Genomic DNA, 19,023 nt, shown 5'->3' with positions numbered 1-19,023 from the left:
GGGGACACACAGCAACCCCGGAGAAAAAAGGCAAGGTATCACTTGACAGAAGTGACACGACTTGGGGATAAGAGGAGGACATGGCAAGAGAAAGAGCTCAGGAGGCTCTCTGTGAGGATGGGACCCCCGGTGGTATCATCCCTCCCGTTGTGGAAGGGCACAGTGCTGATGGGAACGCAGTGCAGGGGGAGCTGCTGCCTACCACCACACCAGTGCTGCACAGCATCAGGTCCTGGAGGGGAGGCTGTGAGCAGAGGGACACTGTAATCACACATCTCCAAACCTATCTTAAGGCAAGAGAGCTAGCCCTCCCCCCCAAAAAAAAGGAAAGGAAAAAGAGAGAGATTTCTCTAAATGCAAGCAGAAATTCCCAAGTTTGACAGCTGAGAACATTTTATTGAAGTTATTATCTCCTACACTGAGCACAGACCTCCTGAGCTGGCAGCTGCCTCCTCTTGCCTGTCACGCACCTCATGACTCACTGCAAAGGGGGCTTGAGCAGGAGGTGGTAGGAGGCAGGCAGAGAAATACCACTTGGAAAGGCAGCCACAGGGACCCAGCAAAGCCACAGTGTACCAAAATCCCCTCCCCCGACCCCCCCAAGCATAATGAAATCAGCAAAAGGTTTGCTTTCACCCATTTCCCTTTGGTAGCCCATGGCTCTCTGTTTCTGTGAAGAGGGCAGCTCTCACCTCACCCAGCCAAAGGCTCTCCAGAGCTCAAGCTGCTGGAGGAAGTTTTAGCACATGGATACCACAGTGGCTGGAAGCTGAAATGGATGGCATCTGCCACAGTGATGGCCCAAGGGCAGGAGCAGCTCTTCTGTGAGGGCAGGATGAGGGAGTAGGGGTTGTTCAGCCTGGAGAAGAGAAGATTGTGGGGGCACTTCAGAGCTGCCTTCCAATAGCTGAAGGCATCCTGCAGGAAGGCTGTAGAGGAACTTCTCCTAAGGGTGTCTAGAGACAGGACAAGGGGGAATGGTTTGAAACTGAGGGAGAGCAGGGTTAGACTGCATCTTAGGAAGAAGTTCTTCAGTACCAGGGTGGTGAGACTCTGGAATAGGCTGCCCAAGGAGGTTGTGGATGCCTCCTCCCTGAGGGTGTTCAAGGCTGGGCTAGATGAGGCTTTGAGCAGCCAAGTCTAGCTGAGAGATGTCCCTGTCCATGGTGGGGAGGTTGGAGCAAGTGATCTCTGAGGTCACTTCCAACCTAAGCCATTCTGTGTGCTCCTCCCCTCAAAGAAGGGAACATATTGATCCTTTCAGGAACTGCTGCTTTGCATTGGTGGGTTGATGGTCTAATGATGGATCCAAAGGCTTGATCCTGCCAGAGGGAACAGATCCTGCTCAGTGACCTCTGCATTTTCTCTGCAAAGGCAGAAATCTGCAGCAGTATTTCAAGTCTTGTTTGTGGCAGAATCACAGCCTGGTTTGGGTTGGAAAGGACCTTTAAAGGGTCATCTGATCCAACCCCCTGCAGTGAACAGGGACCCCTGCACCTAGCTCGGGCTGCTCAGAGACCTTCCAAGCTGACCTGGGATGTTTCCAGGGACGAGGCATCTACCACCTTCTGTGGTGCTTTTGCCCTGCAGTCCCAAATGCCTGTCCTACAGGAAAGCTGAGCTTCAGTGGTGGAAACCTTCTAACACATTAACCACTTCAAAGGTTTCAAAGAGACTTTCACAGCTGAGGCAGTTTGCTGTTCTTTTGGTTTGGGTTGGGGTATGTTTTTTTTCTTTCAATATAGATTTATTTGAACATTTAGCAACTATTAAGCCAGAAATGCAGACAGTACAGAGTGGGGATTTCACTGTGCACATTGGTACCCCGAGCAAGATCTCCAGCAAGTGGGAGTTAGGTGGTTTGCCTGGAATTAAGGCTGTAAATGAACTTGCAGAGCCATGTGGGTTCACCGGATGGGATGTTTCACATTCTGGATGGAGCACACCACAGACCTGGCCACTCCAGGTTTTGCTAGAGACTGCTCTGGTTATTAACACAATCAAAATGATCTGACCCTGAGCCAAAGGATAACAGCACAGTTGAGGAGTAGAGGGAATCTACAGGAGGGAGAAGAAGAGGAAAATGCCTTGCTTTCGTCAGGAGCTAGGGTGCCACCAACCTCCACAGAGGCTCCCTGGCGCACTAGGGTTGGCCGTGATGTGTTTTAGCTTTTCCCATCTACTTGCAGAGCCCAAAGTAGATTCAGGTTGGACAGAAAACGCCACTAGCAGTAGGGAGCTGGTTTGAGGAGGATGGCAGAAGCCTTGCAGTTCCCACTGCAGAGGCTGCCCCAGCTTATGGCCCCCTTGACGTTCAGCCGTGCGGCATAACAGGCCGAGTACCACCACCCACCCCCATAGCTGGAGGCACAGTTGCCACTGTAAGCATCCTGATCCCGGTCTTTAGCAGAGAACTTCATGTTGTCATGCACTGAGGAAGTACTTGTAGAGCCCATGGCATCTCCTGCTGAGCCCGAGTAGCTTCCCAGCCTCAGCCGGTAGCCCTGGGACTCTTCTTCCACGTAGAAGAGGTTGTAGTCTGCAAACTTGGTGGTGTTTGAAGCATCCCAGAGGACAAACCTGACCAGGTAAACCTTCTGCTTGGAGATCTGATGGATGTACTCAGTGCCCAGCCAGTACTCGGTGACCACGTTGCCAAAGCCGTACTTGTAGGTGCTCCAGGACTCGTCCCAGGTGATCTCTGTGGTCCGGTTGTTCCTCTGGATGACTGTCCAGCCCCCCCCTGCCACACTCATGTCACAGTACACCACAATGGGGTGCAGTCCTGTGGGCTGGATCACGTAGACACCACTGGGGCTGCTAGCAGAGACCTCACTGCAGTCCTTGGGCAAATCTGAGGCAGGAGAGAGCATGGAGGAGCAAGAGGCAAAGCAACCCCTGAGTCTGCTTGTCTGTCCCTGCTGGAGGGGGTTACAATATCTACTGCTGCACAACAGCTAGGGCTGAACAGCATCTAGAGATGTACAAAACATCTACTGCTGCACAACATAGAATCACAGAATTGTTAGGGTTGGAAGGGACCTCAAGGATCATCTATCTCCAACCCCCCTGCCATGGGCAGGGACACCTCACACTACAGCAGGTTGCTCACAGCCACATCCAGCCTGCCTTCAAAACCTCCAGGGATGAGGCTTCTACCACCTCCCTGGGCAACCTGTGCCAGTGTCTCAGCACCCTCATGGGGAAGAACTTCTTCCTATCATCCAATCTGATCATCCACTGCTGCACAACATCTAGGGCTGTTTCTTACTGTAAGTGTAGGCAATGCAGTGATGGAGGGAATATGCAGCTATTTTGAGGGTATGAGCATAGAATTTGCTTCCCCTTCTGGCTCAGGCTCTTGCATCCTCATCTTTCCCCAGTGCTCAGATGTTTCTCATCCCTCATAACAATACAGAGGTCCAAGCTTGGCTTGGTGAGGGCGCTCATTATGTTGCTATATAAAAGCTTAAATGAGCAAGTGGGCTGTTCCTGCAGCCCTGGCCATCCACTGTATGCCTGGGCTTGGGAAGGAGAAAACCTCCTTCCCTTGCCATTAGGTCCTGCTGGCCAGCTGTGAAACCCCAGCCAGCATGGTTTGGGAGGCACATCCTCTGCTTGCCCTGTGAAGAGCTTCACAGCTGAGGAGAGGACTTGAGACCTGTGAGTGATAGCTGCAACGTCCTTTGGGATCTTGTAAGGCTCAGTTCAGTGTGAAGCTATCACTAGTCACAAGAGATGGCTGAGTGGCATTGCCATGAGAGTCATTGAAGCAGTCTGTCAGAGAGCCACAAAGATGCTGAAGGGAGTGGAGCATCTCCTGTATGAGGAAAGGCTGAGGGAGCTGGGTCTCTTTAGCCTGGAGAAGAGGAACCTGAGGGATGTGACCTTATACACATTTATGGTGATGTGAAGGGTGAGTGCCAGGAGGATGGAGCCTGCTCAGGGATGTCAGTGATAGGACAAGTGACAATGGGTGCAATCTGGAGCAGAGGAGGTTCCACATGAACATCAGGAAAGAGCTTTTTCACTGTGAGGGTAACAGAGCCCTGGAACAGGCTGCCCAGGCAGGTTGTGGAGTCTCCTCCTCTGGAGACTCTCAAAACCTGCCTGGATGTGTTCCTGTGTGACCTTCTCTAGGTGATCCTGCTCTGGCAGGGGGGTTGGACTGGATGCTCTCGAGAGGTCCCATCCAACCCCTAAGAGTCTGTGATTCTGTGATGTGCTGTGGAGGAGCACATCAAGTCCTGCCCCCAGGAGCTCTTGCAGGTTATTCCCAGGTTTGTTGCCTCTCCCTGTTCCCTGGGGGGTGGGGGTAGGGGGGGCACTTACTGCGCTGCTGCGGGTTAGCGACTTTGCTCTTCGAGTCCTCTCCATATGTATCTGCATGGGGGGAGAAAAAGACAGAAAGAGTGAGGTGAGCAGCTCTGTGCCCAGCACCGAGCTCCCTTCAGCCTCCACAGGCACTGAGGTTTTGGCAGGGCACTGCAGCAATGCCACTGGGCTCGTCTCCATTCCTCTGTGGGAGCTTTGGGCTGTAAACTCCTTCAGAGGGATGAGGGAAGGTAACACTGAAGTCATTGAGTGGCTGCCTGCCCCTTTGGTCCACTCAGCACCGTGGCTCTAGGGGGTTGCACAGCGTGGACTGCACCTCCAAATGGTGATTGGTACAGGGATGCTTGAGGAGAGGAGGATCGAGAAGGAAACGGAGTGTGGGTGGTTTCAGACCAAGACTGAGCTGTTGAGTGATGTTGCTGCAAACCTGCATTGCCTTTCAGGGGTGGCTGAAGGGATTCATGTGTTCACCCAGCTCATGGAGAGCTTCAGAAATGCTGAGGGAGAAAAGGGGCTCACAGCCATGTAAGGCAGCAATGCTCTCCTTAAAGAGCACTCACAGCACCCATGTTTGTAAGATCATAGTGACATAGTATCAGTCAGGGCTGGAAGGGACCACAAGGATCATCTAGTTCCACCCCCCCTGCCATGGGCAGGGACACCCCACACTAGATCAGGCTGGCCAGAGCCTCATCCAGCCTGGGCTTAAACACCTCCAGGGATGGGGCCTCAACCACCTCCCTGGACAACCCATTCCAGGGCTTCACCACTCCCACGGTGAAGAACTTCCTCCTCACCTCCATCCTGAATCTCCCCACCTCCAGCTGCATTCCAAGATGTGCTCTGCAAGAGCCTCCCACGTGTGAACTCTGTCAGTGGTGTGACCTCTGAGTTCCCTGTGCCCTGTAGCCATGTTCAAGCTTCAGAAAGCACCTTGGCTGGTCACTTAGACACAATTCCTCTGAACTTTCATGGCTGCAGACAAACTACAGACAGCAAGAGGAAAGGTCCTCCTTCCAGTCTCTACAGCTCTCTAGAAGAAGCTACCACCTACAGCCTTGCCAACAACAAAGGAGGTTGAGCTGCCAAATCTGGTGGTGTTTGCTTAAGGTCTGAAATTGCAGGAAGGTTTGATCAGGTTCCTTTTATTCCTGAGCGTGCCTGCCCTTCCCCAAGATTGTTTTCCTCATCTCCATCTCTGTGCAGAGAAGAGAGAGCTCCCAGCGCTTGGGTGAGCAGCGTTTAGGGATGTGAGAGAGAAAACACACAGCAGGCTGGGGCTCACCTGAATGCAGATTAATGATATCTTCTGGCTTTGCCTTCAGGTTTTCCAGGTTTGCAATGTTCAGAGCAAGAAGAGGAGCCAGCAGGGCCAGCAGGGAGGCAAAGAGCAGGAGATTGGAGGGAGAAGCAGCTGGAGAAAGAAGACACACAGTGAGTCTGGAAATGCAACCCCCACCCCCCACCCCGAGAGAGAACTGGCTAACAACACTCAGCAGGAGTTAAAACCACCTCACAGAGCAGAGAAATCCACGACATTGATCACCCCTTTGCTTTGCTGAACAGCAGAACAATGAGCATTCTACAGAGGTGTGCAGCCCCAGAGAGAAACAGGGGCTTTGACCACAACCTACAGGTCTAAACTGGCAGCTTCCAAGAGTGATGACATCCTCTCTTTGGCTGGGGTCTGGGCTAAAGCCACAGGCTCTGGGCCCCAGAACTGGGATGTTAAGCCAGCACCAGTGTGCTTGTCTTGAGCAAAACATCACCCCGTCAGGAATGGAGGAGAGAGAGTGAGGAGCAGGAGAGTCACAGAGACCTGCTGAGGTACAGCTGGAATAGGGTTATCCCACCCTCCTGAGGCCAGAAACAATGGGGAAAGCAGGCCTGCAGTGTGGGCAGAGAAGCCTAGAGGCAGGCAGAGGAGACAGGGATGCCCAGGGCCATCTCATCCCTTTCCATCCCATCCCTTTCCATCCCATCCCACAGAATCACACACAGAATCACAGAATTAAGCAGGATGGAAAAGACCTTCTAGATCATCGAGTCCATCCTCCCATCCCATCCCATCCCATCCCATCCCATCCCACCCCACCCCACACTCACCCATGTTGCCCCGGTGAGCACCCCGCAGAGTGGCAGGTCTGGCCTGGTGACAGGGTGTCCAACCCTGCTGTTATATAGGGCTCAGCAGGGGAGGTGGGGCCAAACTACAACACTCATCTTCCAGTTGCCATCAGGGCTGGAAATTGATGGTTTGTTTGCCCCCATCCCTGCGGGCTCACAGGGCAGCTGCTGTGTTCCTGTGATAAGAGGTCTCAAACAAAGCTCAGCAAACAGCAGCTGCTCTGCACTCAGAATTCCGTCGAACTGCCGAGTGAGCAGCGGTTATTACTTCCAGGACTTGATGCTAAATGCTGTGGAGACATCCTGTGACCTGCCCCATGCTGGAAATCTCTGTCAGACATCCTTCAGGGTCTGCCTACCCTGGCGTGGTGCCTCGGCCAAGAGGGAGTTGTGGCAGCGGACTGCAGGAAGTGGTTGTCCTCCTTTACCTGGCACTAGTGAGGCTGCAGCTCACACACTGGGTTCAGCTCTGGGCTCCTCACTCCAAGGACATGGAGGTGCTGGAGCAGGTCCAAAGAAGTTCAACAAAGCTGCTGAAGGATCTGGAGAGCAGATCCTTCTGAGGAGTGGCTGAGAGAACTGAGGTGGGTTAGCTTGGAGGAAAGGAAGCTGAGGAGAGATCTTCTGGCTCTCTGCAACTCCCTGAAAGGAGGTTGGAGTGAGGTGGGGATTGGTTTCTTCTTCCAAGTAACAAGTGGCAGGACAAGAGGAAATAACCTCAAGTTGTGCCAGAGGAGGTTTAAGTTGGACACTAGGGAAAATGTCTTCTCTGAAAGCATTGTCAAGACCTGCAACAGGCTGCCCAAGGAGGTGGTGGAGTCCCCATCCCTGGAGGGACTGAAAAGCCATGTAGATGTGGTGCTGAGGGACATGGTTTAGTGGTGACCTGGCAGTTAACAGTTGGACTTATCTTAAAGGTGTCTTCCAACCAATATGATTCTACAGTTCTATGATTCCCTTGTTGCCTCAGGAGTTTGGCTTCCCATGCTCAGAGACACTCTGACACTGCACCTTGGACACTGAGCAGCCCAGTCTGAAACCAGCTTGCCAAGGGCACAGGTTTGGGAGGGGGTGCTAAGGAGGGCAGTGGCATAGCCTGGTGATGCTGCCTTGTAACTCAGTGCCACCAGTCTAGGACCACGGTGAGGCATCCTTTGATGGTTTGATGCCAATCCCTGCAACAGCCCAGGGATGCTCCACAGAGTGCTGGGGATCCACATGGGCTCTGCTGCCACAAGGCTGGCAGCTTGGTCCCATGCTGCCTTCATCCCCAGGTGTCATTTCCACCTCTGCCATCCTCCAGAAGACCGGCAGGTGGTGGTGAAGGTCCCAGAACAAGCCCAGCCTGCCACTGTGCCAGCTCCTCGCTGTGCCTTGCCTGGTCCCTGCTCTGAGAGCTGCTCCAATGACTCTGCTTTCAGCAGAGCAAGGAGGATGTTTTTCACCAAGGGACTTATCTTCCACTGCTCCACACCAGCCCCTTGTGAAATCACCAGCTCCAAAATCACACAGAAAACAGGATTCTTGCCAACTCCAGGCTGCACTTCTCTCTGCCATGCTCTTGGACAGCAGTGAATACCTTAGACCAGATCCAAGAGTGCTCCTCAGCAGTTTCCTTTCAATGAAGCACTTTTCTTTTCACAAGAGCTTCCCAAAGCCCCTTGATAGCTAACCCGGGGCAGGAGCATTTCTCTTTGATACATTTCTGGCAGCCAAATTTCCACAAGGTGACCAGGCCCTTCCCAGCCCTTTGCACCAGTCCCCCCAAGCTGCACAGCAGCAGGACTGGCTGCCCACACCCAAGCTGAGGTGCCAAGCTGTGGTGGACACTCCAGTCCATCACTGCCTGCTGTCACCCTTCCTGCTGTCTCCCTGCCTGCTGCCACCCTTCAGTGCCTCCTGCCACCCTCACTTGATAACCTCAAGAGAAGTTCTGGCAGCGAGGACCCCTTGCAGCCAAGGCAGCCTTTGGAGGAGTGGTGATGGGGCATGGGCAGCCTTGGAGCAGCAAGCCCAGCTGAGGCAGGCAGAGGTGGCACATGGAGCTAAATCATGGAGCGAGGGAGAAGATGCAGAGGAGAGGACTGAGCCTCCTGTGCAGATGAGGGCAGACAACTGCCCCCTTGCTCCTCCCCTGCTCTCACTGCCCTGCTGGGATCTGCAGCTGATGGAAGCATCACCTTCTAGAAGACAGAGTGTACTGCAACCAGGCAAAGAGCCACTGCTGGTGACACACAGGAGTACAAACTGGCCCAAGAGGACAGTCTCAACGTGGGTCCAGCCCGCAGGTGATGGGTGAGGACCTGCTGATGCTTCCCAAGGCACTGCATGAAAAAAGGACTGAAACAAGAGGGGAACAAGATGGAGGCTCCAGCCCGGTCCTGGAAGTTTGCAGGAATGTGTGAAGTGAGTTAAACCTCCCCTGACAGATGTGGTCCCAACAGCTGCAGCTGCTGCTTGGCAAGCTGGTCACAAGTGTATTTAAGATGCCCTCCCAGACAGCACCTAGCCTGGAGCAGGCTGTCAGGGCTATGCCCACCTCACATGCAGTGAGGAAGAACAGGAGGTCAGCAGAGCCTTCCTGAGCCTGTTTCTTCTCACCAAGACATGGGCAAGGAAGGGAAGTGTAGGGGAAGGGGTAGGCACTCCCCCCCAGCCTGTTTTGACTCAGAGCTGTCACAAGCATCTAGGGGTCAGGGGTGGCCCCCAGGAAAGGGGACTGCCCTCAGCCTGGAGCCTCCACTGATCCCACAGTCACAGAGGGGGGGTGGGGGATGGGGGGGTTGGAAGGCACCTCTGGAGAACATCTAGTCTGACCCCCTGCTAAAGCAGGGTTGCCTAGAGCAGGCTGCACAGGAACACATCCAGGCAGCTTTTCAAAGTCCCCAGAGAAGGAAACTCCACGAGCTCTCTGGGCAGCCTGCTCCAGGGCTCCAGCACCCTCACAGCAAAGAAGTGATCAGGGTCAGGAAAGTGCATCAGTGTTTGCAGCCCAGCTCTGGGGCTGATTTCTCGGAAGCTCTCTGCAGGGAAGGAGGCCAAGGCAGACCTTTGGCCATCACAGGTGACATGCTGGGTGCTGGTAACTGTTGACAAACCATTGCCCCAAAGCCCTACCCTCTTTGATCTCCAAACTGTACCAATCTCCCCTCTGCCCTTGGTGCCCACACTGCTTCCCTTCTGTCTGCCTTTCCCCTCTCCTGTAGCTCCTTTATTGCCCTGCAGCAGTTGGTAGATCCCCAGAAAGGCTAAAGTGCTGGGCAGGTCCCCTGCACTGCAGGTGATAACCACCCCACATCTAGAGCTTTGGAGTATTTTTCCATCCCCTGGGAAAACACCTCAGCACACTTGTGTGTACCCTGGAGCAAAGAGAAGCCACCAGATGTGCAGACAATGATTAATTTGGGTCTGTGCAAACAGGGGAGCTGAGATCCTCACACAGGGGAGGTGTGGATAGGGTAGGAGACCCAGCTACACAGTGGCAGAGGCCAGCATGGAGTTGAGGGCAGTGGGACTGACTGCTCAGGCTCCTGACATTTGCCCATCAGCATGACAGTGATGGGTGAGTTCTCCTCTTCCTCACAGCTCCTTTCCCACAGCACTTGGAGCTCTGGGGAGTGCAAGTAGAAAAGCAAGGCTGCCCAGGGACCACTGGAGGTGTTTGAATGCAGTGCAGATGTGGTGCTGAGGGACATGGCTTAGTGGTGACCTGGCAGTGCTGGGTTAATGGTTGGACTTGATGATCTTAGAGCTCCAAGCTTGATTCTCCAAGCTAAGTGACAGCAGTGGGGAACCAGGAGCTGAGGACCATATCCAGCAGCTGTCCCACCAAAGCTGCAGCTCCTACCATCCCAGGAGATCCCACGGTTCTTCCTTCCCTGGTCTGAGCTCCTCAGGAGCCAGGGAGCTGTCCAGGGATCCTGGCAGTGATGGGGACTTCTCAGGGCTCCGGGCTGGGACAGCTTTGCTCCCTGGGAACCTTGTGCTGCTGCCCATCGTGGTGGGGACACTTCTGCTCTGCATGAGCCCAGTGTGCAGACAGCTTCCAGACCAGTGAGTACAGGAGCTGGGGGGACAGCTGGTGAGCTGCCAGCTTTGTGTGCAGTCATGCTGCCCATCACTGAGTGCAGCCAGGTAGCAGGGTGCTGGGTGCAGGTGTCCCCATGCCTCACAGAGTGACAGCAGGTCGCTGCACTCAAACCTGAGCTGCAAAGCAGGGCAATCACCAGCAGATGAGAGGCCTCCCCAACACGTTCCACTGGTTGTGGAGCACCCAGTGAGATCCAGCATGAGCAGCCCCAGCACAGCTGCCCTGCAATGCCCTGCCAGCACATACTCCAGTACAGGGCCCTCAGCTCTTGCCTTGAGCACAGGCCCTATGAGGAGAGGCTGAGGGAGCAGGGGTTGCTTAGCCTGGAGAAGAGGAGGCTCAGGGCAGACCTTATTGCTCTCTACAACTGCCTGAAGGGAGGTTGCAGCCAGGTGGGGGTTGGTCTCTTCTCCCAGGCAACCAGCACCAGAAGAAGAGGATACAGTCTCAAACTGTGCCAGGGGAGGTTTAGGCTGGAGGTGAGGAGAAAGTTCTTCCCAGAGAGAGTTGTTGACCATTGGAATGTGCTGCCCAGGGAGGCGGTGGAGTCCCCAACCCTGGAGGTGTTCAAGAGGGGATTGGATGTGGCACTTGGAGCCATGGTTTAGTAGTCATGAGGTGTTGGGTGAGAGGTTGGACTTGATGATCTTTGAGGTCTCTTCCAACCTTGGTGACTCTATGATTCTGTGAACAGCCCCAGCGGGGTCTACGTCATCCAGCCGGCAGGATCCCCTCCGCGCGTGGTCTGGTGCGACATGGACACCGAAGGCAAGGGCTGGACCGTTGTCCAGAGAAACTCTTATGACACTGAGCTCAACTGGAAGCAGTCCTGGAGCACCTACAAGTACGGCTTTGGGAACGTGCAGGGCGATCACTGGCTGGGCACCGAGTACCTGCACCTGCTGACCCAGCAGGGCACCTACAAGGCTCGCTTCGTGGTGCGCAACAAAGCCAACGTCACTCACTCCGCCGAGTACGACATCTTCAGGGTGGAGAGCGAGGCCAGCGGGTACCCGCTGAGGCTGGGCCGCTTTTCTGGGGACGGGGACGACTATCTGACCGGCTACCACCCCAAGAAGGGAGGCATACACGACAACATGAAGTTCAGCACCACCGACAAGGACCAGGACCAGTACAGTGGGAACTGCGCCAACTACTACGGGGGCTGGTGGTACGACAAGTGCCAGAACGTCCTGCTCAATGCCAAGAACCACATCCTGTGGCCAGGCTTCTGCGACAACGGCGACTGCTCCTCCTCCCTCATCCTGGTCAAACCCACCGACGTGTGCTGACCGTGCCGCAGCGCCCAGCCCCCCGGGAGCTTGTGGGAGCGCCGCCGCCCCCAGCTCAGTGCCCCGTTCCTGTGCCTGCCGACGGCCCTGTGCCAGCCCCGCCGCACCTCCCGTGCCACCCTCAGCTCCTGCACTGTCACCAGCTCTGGGGCTCAGAGCCCTGGGCACGTGGAGCAGCTTTGCCCAGTGCCGCAGTGCCGGCTGGCATGGGACGCAGGCGCTGGCTCGGGGTGGGTGCACCTACTCCTGTGCTGGGGAGGGGGAGGCAGTGCAAGTTCCCCTCCCTGTGCCATCCGTGCGTCCCTGCTTTGCCCAGGCCCTGCTGCCTCCCCGGGCCCCGCACACCCCACAGCTCTGCTACCCACGGTGGGAGAAATCAGCTGCAATAAACCCTGGAGCCAGACTTTGCTGCCTTGTGTCTGCCTGCCACAGCCACGTGGGAGCAGCAGAGGCCCCCAGGTGGTGGAGGCTGTTGGGGGACTCTGTGCTCATGATGGGGGTTCCATTTGCTGCACTTGGTGCCTGAGACTCATCCTCCTCTTGCTCCTCTCCATCTCCCTAGTAAGAAGTGACGGGACAAGTGGAAATGGCCTCAGGGTGCACCAGGGGAGGTTTGGGTTGGAGATTAGAAGAAACTTCTTTACTGAAAGGGTTCTCAAAGACTGGAGGTGGCTAAAAGACCCAGAGGTGTGATGCTGAGGGTCATGGTTTAGCACCAGCCTTGGTAGAGTTAGAGAATGGTTGGTCTCAGTCTTTTCCAACCGAAACGATTCTCTGGTTCTATGCCATGGCTGGGGGAGCTGGTTTGGCTTAATGATCTTAGAGGTCTTTTCCAGCCCAAACAATTCTCTGGTTCTACAATTCCTCTGCCCCAGCTAGTGAGAGGGTGACAGAACCCCTGAAGAGCAAAGCACTGATGCTCTGCAGAGCTAAGGACATTTCCCCATGATGCTCATCCAAGCACTATGTTTTCAAAGCACATTTTATTCTCCAGAGCAGGTATGTTTCAGAAGTACAGGGTAGTCTGATTCTAGAGCAGTTCACACAAAAACAGACCAAAGGGGAAGAACCCAGCCAGGGAAGCAGAGGAGCTCTGCAAAAGAGGTGAAAGAAAATAATCTCCTGGAAGCTCAGGATGTGCCCTGCAACCACCCAGCCTGCTCCTCCCCCAGTAAAGAGAGGCCTAGGAGGGCACTGGACTGGCATCATGCCCTGTGCAGACGGGCAGTGCCAAAGCTCTAGCAGTAGGTAATGGGTTTGATGAGGATGGCAGAAGCCTTGCAGTTCCCACTGCAGAATCTGGGCCAGGTTATGCCCCCCTTGACGTTCAGCCGTGCAGCGTAACAGGCCGAGTACCACCACCCACCCCCATAGCTGGAGGCACAGTTGCTGCTGTGAAGATCCTGATCCCGGTCTTTAGCAGAGAACTTCATGTTGTCATGAGTGGTGGTGGGAGTGTTTGAGGTCATGGCATCCTCTGCCTTCCCCAGGTACCTTCCCAGCCTCAGCCGGTAGCCCTCAGACTCCGCTTCCACATAGAAGAGGCTGTAGTCTGCAAAGGTGCTGTTGTTTGAGGCATCCCAGAGGACAAACCTGACCTGGTAGACCTTCTGCTTGGAGATCTGATGGATGTACTCAGTGCCCAGCCAGTACTCGCTGCGCACATTCCCAAAGCCGTACTTGTAGGTGCTCCAGGACTCGGCCCAGGTGATCTCTGTGGTCTGGTTGTTCCTCTGGATGACTGTCCAGCCCCCCCCTGCCATACTCATGTCACAGTACACCACAATGGGGTGCAGTCCTGTGGGCTGGATCACGTAGACACCACTGGGGCTGCCAGGAGGGATCTCACTGCAGTCCTTGGGTTGTGGCGTCTGCCCTTGGGTCGGAGGAGAAGGGGATATGATAAAACCCTACGCAACAAGACCGAGGCGCAACCCAAAGCCCTCCTGTAGCCGGCTCTGCAGGACCAAGGAGCTACAGAGCCTTGGATTGCCTGAGGAGCCCAGAGCCCGCAGACCCCCTCCTCACCTGAGCACACGACGCCTGCGTCCTCGCTGTGCCGACAGTTGTGCACTCCCAAGCCCGGCGCCGAGCACTGGGACAGGAGCTGCTCCTCTCCGCTGCAGTTGACATCATCCAGCCAGATGGTCCCAGAGCCCTGGCCGAAGCGAGCGCTGCCGTGGGCTGACACTGCCTCTCCACAGCCCAGCTGCCTGCACACCACCGCAGCATCTCGCATGTCCCAGCCGTCGTCACACACCGTCCCCCACTCCCCGCGGTACCAAACCTCCACCCGCCCGGAGCACAGGTTGGAGCCATTCACCAGCCGGATCTGGCCTGCAGCACGGGAAACAGCAGCAGGGAGGAGGTTTAGGGATGGAAGTGGTGGCACCAAAGAGATCTGCAAGCCCCCGTTACAAGAAGGATCTGGAGGTGCCGGAATGTGTCCAGAGAAGGGCCATGAGGGCTGGAGCTGCTCTGCTATGGAGACAGACTGAGAGAGCTGGGGCTGTTCAGTCTAGAGAAGAGAAGAACACTTCTTTCCCCCTTCATCCTTCCCTCTGATTGTCCCTGCCATTCTCCTGCCCCCCTCAGCAGCTTGCTCTGAAGGCATCCTAACTGTGTCCTGCTGGCACAGATGGAGACCTTCCATGTACCTACCTTCCATGTACCTACCTTCCACTAACGTGTTCCCAGGAGATGCCCGGCTTGAAGACTGATTGAAGAGGGGCAGACTTGGGGTGCTCATACTGAGATGTGGCAGGGCCAACACACAGGCAAGGAACAGGAGGGGAGCACACTGGGCAGCTGAGGGAGGAAGAGACAAGATGAGAGTCAATCAGAGTAAAATATGCAATAGGAACCAGCTGCAGCGAGGTGAAACAGCTGCAAGTCACCCCAAAGCTGCAAGGATGGCACAGGGTTGCCTTCCTGGCATGAACCTTGTTGCTGGGTTCTAGTAATGTGAGATGTGCACAGCCCTTGTTCCTCCAGCCAGAAGGGCATAGTGACCAGGTCTGCAGGTAACCCAGCAGGTCTGCACCCCTCTAGTATGACCCAGAGCTGGTGCGCTCCCCGCTCTCTGGGACAGGGCAGCACACAAATTGCCTCTTCCCACTCCAAACCTTTCCTGAGCTCTCCTCTGCCCTGATATTGCTCAGGAAACTGCTGGCCTGGGCTGAAAACAGACCCAGGGACTTCCATGTCCCTCTCAAATCTTCTCCCTTGCCCAGGGAGAAACATCACAGACCTTAAGTCTGCCTCGTGCCACCTCTTACCTCTGTGGCAAGTCCTCCATCCGTGGGAGCAAAGGGATGGCTCTATCAGAGAGGAGGCTCTCAACACCCCCCTCTCCCTCCACCAGCACAGCTTCTGGGGTACCACAAGCTGGGGAATCCAGCCTGCCCTGCTCCCCCATACTCACCCATGGCGACTCTCTGGGGGACACCTGCAAGCCCAGAAAGTTACTGCAGGAATGGTTTGGGCCACAGGATTTATAGCTGTGCTGTGCCAGGGGAGGGGTGGGGAGGACACTGCTGCCTCCAGTCCCATCCCATTCTTGTCCTGGGGTGTGGTAATGGGCTGTAACAACAGCCCCTGCCCAGGGCTGTTCACATGCTCTGATAAGAGCCCTTATCAGAACCTGGGCAAATACAGCCCACGAGCAGCAAAGGCATCTCTGCACTTCCCATGTGTCAAGCAGGATTTTTCCTGGGTGGCACACCCAGGAATGTTTGGAGATATTTGCTGAGCTTCCTCAAAGAAGGGACCTCTGGAGATCACCTAGTCCACCCCCTCTGTTAAAGCAGAGTCACCCAGAGCAGGTTGCACAGGAACACATCCAGGTGGCTCTTGAAAGTCTGCAGAGAAGGAGACTCCACACCTTCTCTGGGCAGCCTGTTCCAGGGTTCCTGCAGCCTCACAGGGAAGTTTTTGCTTAAGTTCAAGTGAAATCTCCTCTGCTCTAATTTGCCCCCATTGCCCCTTGTCCTGTCACTGGCCAGCACTGAAAAGAACTCAACCTTACTGCCACCTCCACAGGGCACAACCCTGGTGATGCAGCCCTGCTCATCACACAGCTGAGCAGGATCCAGGATCCCTCCTGCCAGATCCTTGCCAAGCAGAACGCAGCAAAGCAGCACTGGGGGAGACCCCAGGGATGTCACTGCTTTCTTCTGGAGCAGACACCCAGTGTGGATCAACAGTGGTTATGGCCTTCCAGTATCTGAAGGGGGCCTACAAGAAAGCTGCTGAGAGAATTTCAGGGTGTCAGCTAGTGGTAAGAGTAGGGGGAATGGAGCAAAACTAGAAGTTGGATGATAGAAAGAAGCTCTTCACCATAAGGGTGGTGAGACATTGGAACAGGTGCTCACAGGCTCACAGGATGTTAGGGGTTGGAAGGGACCTCTGGAGATCTTTGAGTCTAACCCCCCTGCCAGAGCAGGACCATAGAATATAGTGCAGGTCACACAGGAACACATCCAGGCAGGGCTGGAAAGTCTTCAGAGAAGGAGACTCCACAACCTCTCTGTTCCAGTGCTCTGTCACCCTTACAGTAAAGAAGTTCTTCCTCATATTGAGGTGGAACTTCCCATGCTGTAGTTCCCAACATTTCTGTTTCATGCCAGAGTCAGCCAGAACTGCAGCCACTGGCATGGCCACAAAGCCACCCTGAGCTCACAGGAGCCCTCTCTGAGAAGTCAGGAGTCGTGGGGGCCAAGCAGATGATGCTCTTCTAGAGCTCTGAACATCCACCACAGAACCAGGACCATCAACCACTGCCAGAGTGAGCCCACACTTGCACCTCCTGCACCTCCTGACCCCAGTGAGGCTGAAGAGACTTCATGGCATTGTGGAGCTGCGTTGGAGTGTTTAGGAAGAGACTGGATGGGGTGCTTGGTGCCATGGTTTAGTTGATTAGGTGGTGTTGGGTGATAGGTTGGACTCGATGATCTTGAAGGTCTCTTCCAACCTGGTTTGTTCTGTTCTGTTCCATTCCATTCCATTCCATTCCATTCCATTCCATTCTATTCTATTCTATTCTATTCTATTCTATTCTATTCTATTCTATTCTATTCTATTCTATTCTATTCCATTCCATCCCATCCCATCCCATTCTATCCCATCCCATCCCATCCCATCCCATCCCATCCCATCCCATCCCATCCCATCCCATCCCATTCCATTCCATCCCATCCCATCCCATCCCATCCCATCCCATCCCATCCCATCCCATTCTAATGCTGACAAAATCCACCACCCTCCCAGCATCCTCAGCCTCCCCATCCCTCCTGGGCCACAGGTCTGGAACCTGGACAACCTCAGGAAGCTCACAGAAACCTGGAGATGCCTCCATACTGCCATGGGCTTATTGAGCAGCTGCTGCATGCCACCATCAAGCTGTTTTCCATGGGTTTATGGCTATTTGCTTCTAAGCAGGTATTTCTGCTCTCCACTGCTTGACTTTTTTCCTCATTGGCCTCTGGGGCATCTGGAAGATGGGCAGTGCTTGCCTCCCAGCTGTGAGCAGAGTGCTGTTTGCCCAGAAGAAATCTCACAGCAGATCCCAAGTAAAGCAAACTCTCCTATCTCTGCTGCCCTGTGCCTGTGCACACAGACAACATTGCACTGTGATAAATGGGACACTTCTGGTACCTATTCCCAGCACTTCAAACTGAGATTAAGTTTGTGTCAAGCAAATATCAATGCTGGGAAGCTCTAAGGCGAGTGAGGGAAAGGCTGTGGCTGACATTTGCCTGGATTGTGCCTTTGGCACCACTTGCTTCTGCATACTCCTGGAGGAACCCTAATGGCTGCTTGTGGCTTGGGTGAGGGTTCCCCCCCACCTCTTAGCAGGGTAAAACACTGGCTGAGTGGCTGGGCCCAGAGAGTGAATGGAGTTAAATCCAGTTTGGTGGCCAGTTACAAGCTCAGTACTGGGGACAGTTCTCTTTAATGTCTTTATCAATGATCTGGGCAAGGAGTTTGAGGGCACCCTCAGTAAGTCTGCAGAAAACACCAAGTTGGGCAGGAGTGTTGATCTGCTGGAGGGGAGGGTGGCTCTGGACAGGCTGGCTGGGCACACAGGAACACATCTGGATGGCTCATGAAAGTCTCCAGAGAAGGAGACTCCACAAGCTCTCTGGGCAGCCTGCTCCAGGGCTCTGTGACCCTCACAGTGAAGAAGTTCCTCCTCACGTTGAGGTGGAACCTCCTGTGCTGTAGTTCATATCCACTGCCCCTTGTCCTATCCCAGGGTGCAACTGAGCAGAGCCTGTGCCCTCCCTCTTGACCCCCAGCCCTCAGAGATTTATAAGCATTAATTAAATTCCCTCTCAGTCTTCTCCAGACTGAACAGCCCCAGGGCTCTCAGCCTCTCCTCACCAGGCAGTGCTCCAGTCCCTTCAGCATCCTTTCAGCCCTCTGTTGGACTCTCTTCAGCAGATCCCTGTCCCTCTTGAACTGGGGAGCCCAAAACTGGATGCCATATTCCAGGTGAGGTCTCACCAGGGTCCCTTAGAGTAGAACCTCTCTGGATCTGCTGGACACACTCCTCCTAATGCACCCCAGGACCCCATTGGCCACCTTGGCCACTAGGGCACATTGCTGACAGGCTCGAGTAGAGGCAGGTGTCAGCATGGCTTTTGCAAGGTGGTGTTGGCACCAGCCTGAGTGGGACAAGAGCTGTCCAGGGAGAATTTAATTGGAGCTAAAATTCAAGCCATTAACACAACTGTGTAATCTTGTCCCTTTTTCTCCCTTAGCCATACCCATGCCTGAGGCTGTGCCCAGCTGTGGTACCTTCCCGGCGTCCTCAGTGCTTGCATCCCAGCTGCGCTCTCCCCCACGAGGTACTCTGCCCTGGTGAGACCTCACCAGGGATTCTGCATCCAATCTGGGGCTCCCCAGTTCAAGAGGGACAGGGATCTGCTGGAGAGAGTCCAACAGAGGGCTGCAAGGATGCTGAAGGGACTGGAGCACTGCCTGGTGAGGAGAGGCTGAGAGCCCTGGGGCTGTTCAGTCTGGAGAAGACTGAGAGGGGATTTAATTAATGCCTATAAATCTCTGAGGGCTGGGGGTCGAGAGGGAGGGGACAGGCTCTGCTCAGTTGCACCCTGGGATAGGGCAAGGGGAGATGGATGCATCAAACCTTGGGCAGCTTGGTGAGCATTGCCCCTT

General features: G+C 54.8%; 3 protein-coding genes across 3 annotated transcripts; 1 reads left to right on the top strand and 2 right to left on the bottom strand.

Annotated features, from left to right (window-relative positions):
• Positions 1–2,225: 2,225 nt before the first annotated feature.
• LOC104302881 (fibrinogen-like protein 1-like protein) lies at positions 2,226–5,732 on the bottom strand (the record flags this gene model as incomplete). The annotated part of the gene is made up of 3 exons (XM_054166992.1): positions 2,226–2,854; positions 4,333–4,383; positions 5,621–5,732. Coding segments are annotated over 3 exons (792 nt in total), but the record flags the coding sequence as incomplete, so codon positions are not given.
• A 382-nt stretch (positions 5,733–6,114) lies between these two features.
• LOC104302882 (fibrinogen-like protein 1-like protein) lies at positions 6,115–11,844 on the top strand. The gene is made up of 2 exons (XM_054166991.1): positions 6,115–6,128; positions 11,247–11,844. Exons 1-2 carry the CDS (start codon positions 6,115–6,117, stop codon positions 11,842–11,844), a joined length of 612 nt encoding a protein of 203 aa, XP_054022966.1.
• A 1,220-nt stretch (positions 11,845–13,064) lies between these two features.
• LOC104302883 (fibrinogen-like protein 1-like protein) lies at positions 13,065–15,272 on the bottom strand. The gene is made up of 4 exons (XM_009903433.2): positions 15,269–15,272; positions 14,521–14,652; positions 13,873–14,181; positions 13,065–13,720 (listed from the first exon to the last, which is right to left on the bottom strand). Exons 1-4 carry the CDS (start codon positions 15,270–15,272, stop codon positions 13,083–13,085), a joined length of 1,083 nt encoding a protein of 360 aa, XP_009901735.2. The 3' UTR covers positions 13,065–13,082.
• Positions 15,273–19,023: the final 3,751 nt, after the last annotated feature.

The sequence above is a fragment of the Dryobates pubescens genome, chromosome 13 (assembly GCF_014839835.1).
Source record: "Dryobates pubescens isolate bDryPub1 chromosome 13, bDryPub1.pri, whole genome shotgun sequence".
NCBI lineage: Eukaryota > Metazoa > Chordata > Aves > Piciformes > Picidae > Dryobates > Dryobates pubescens.
This window is presented reverse-complemented; position numbering and strand designations above follow the sequence as displayed.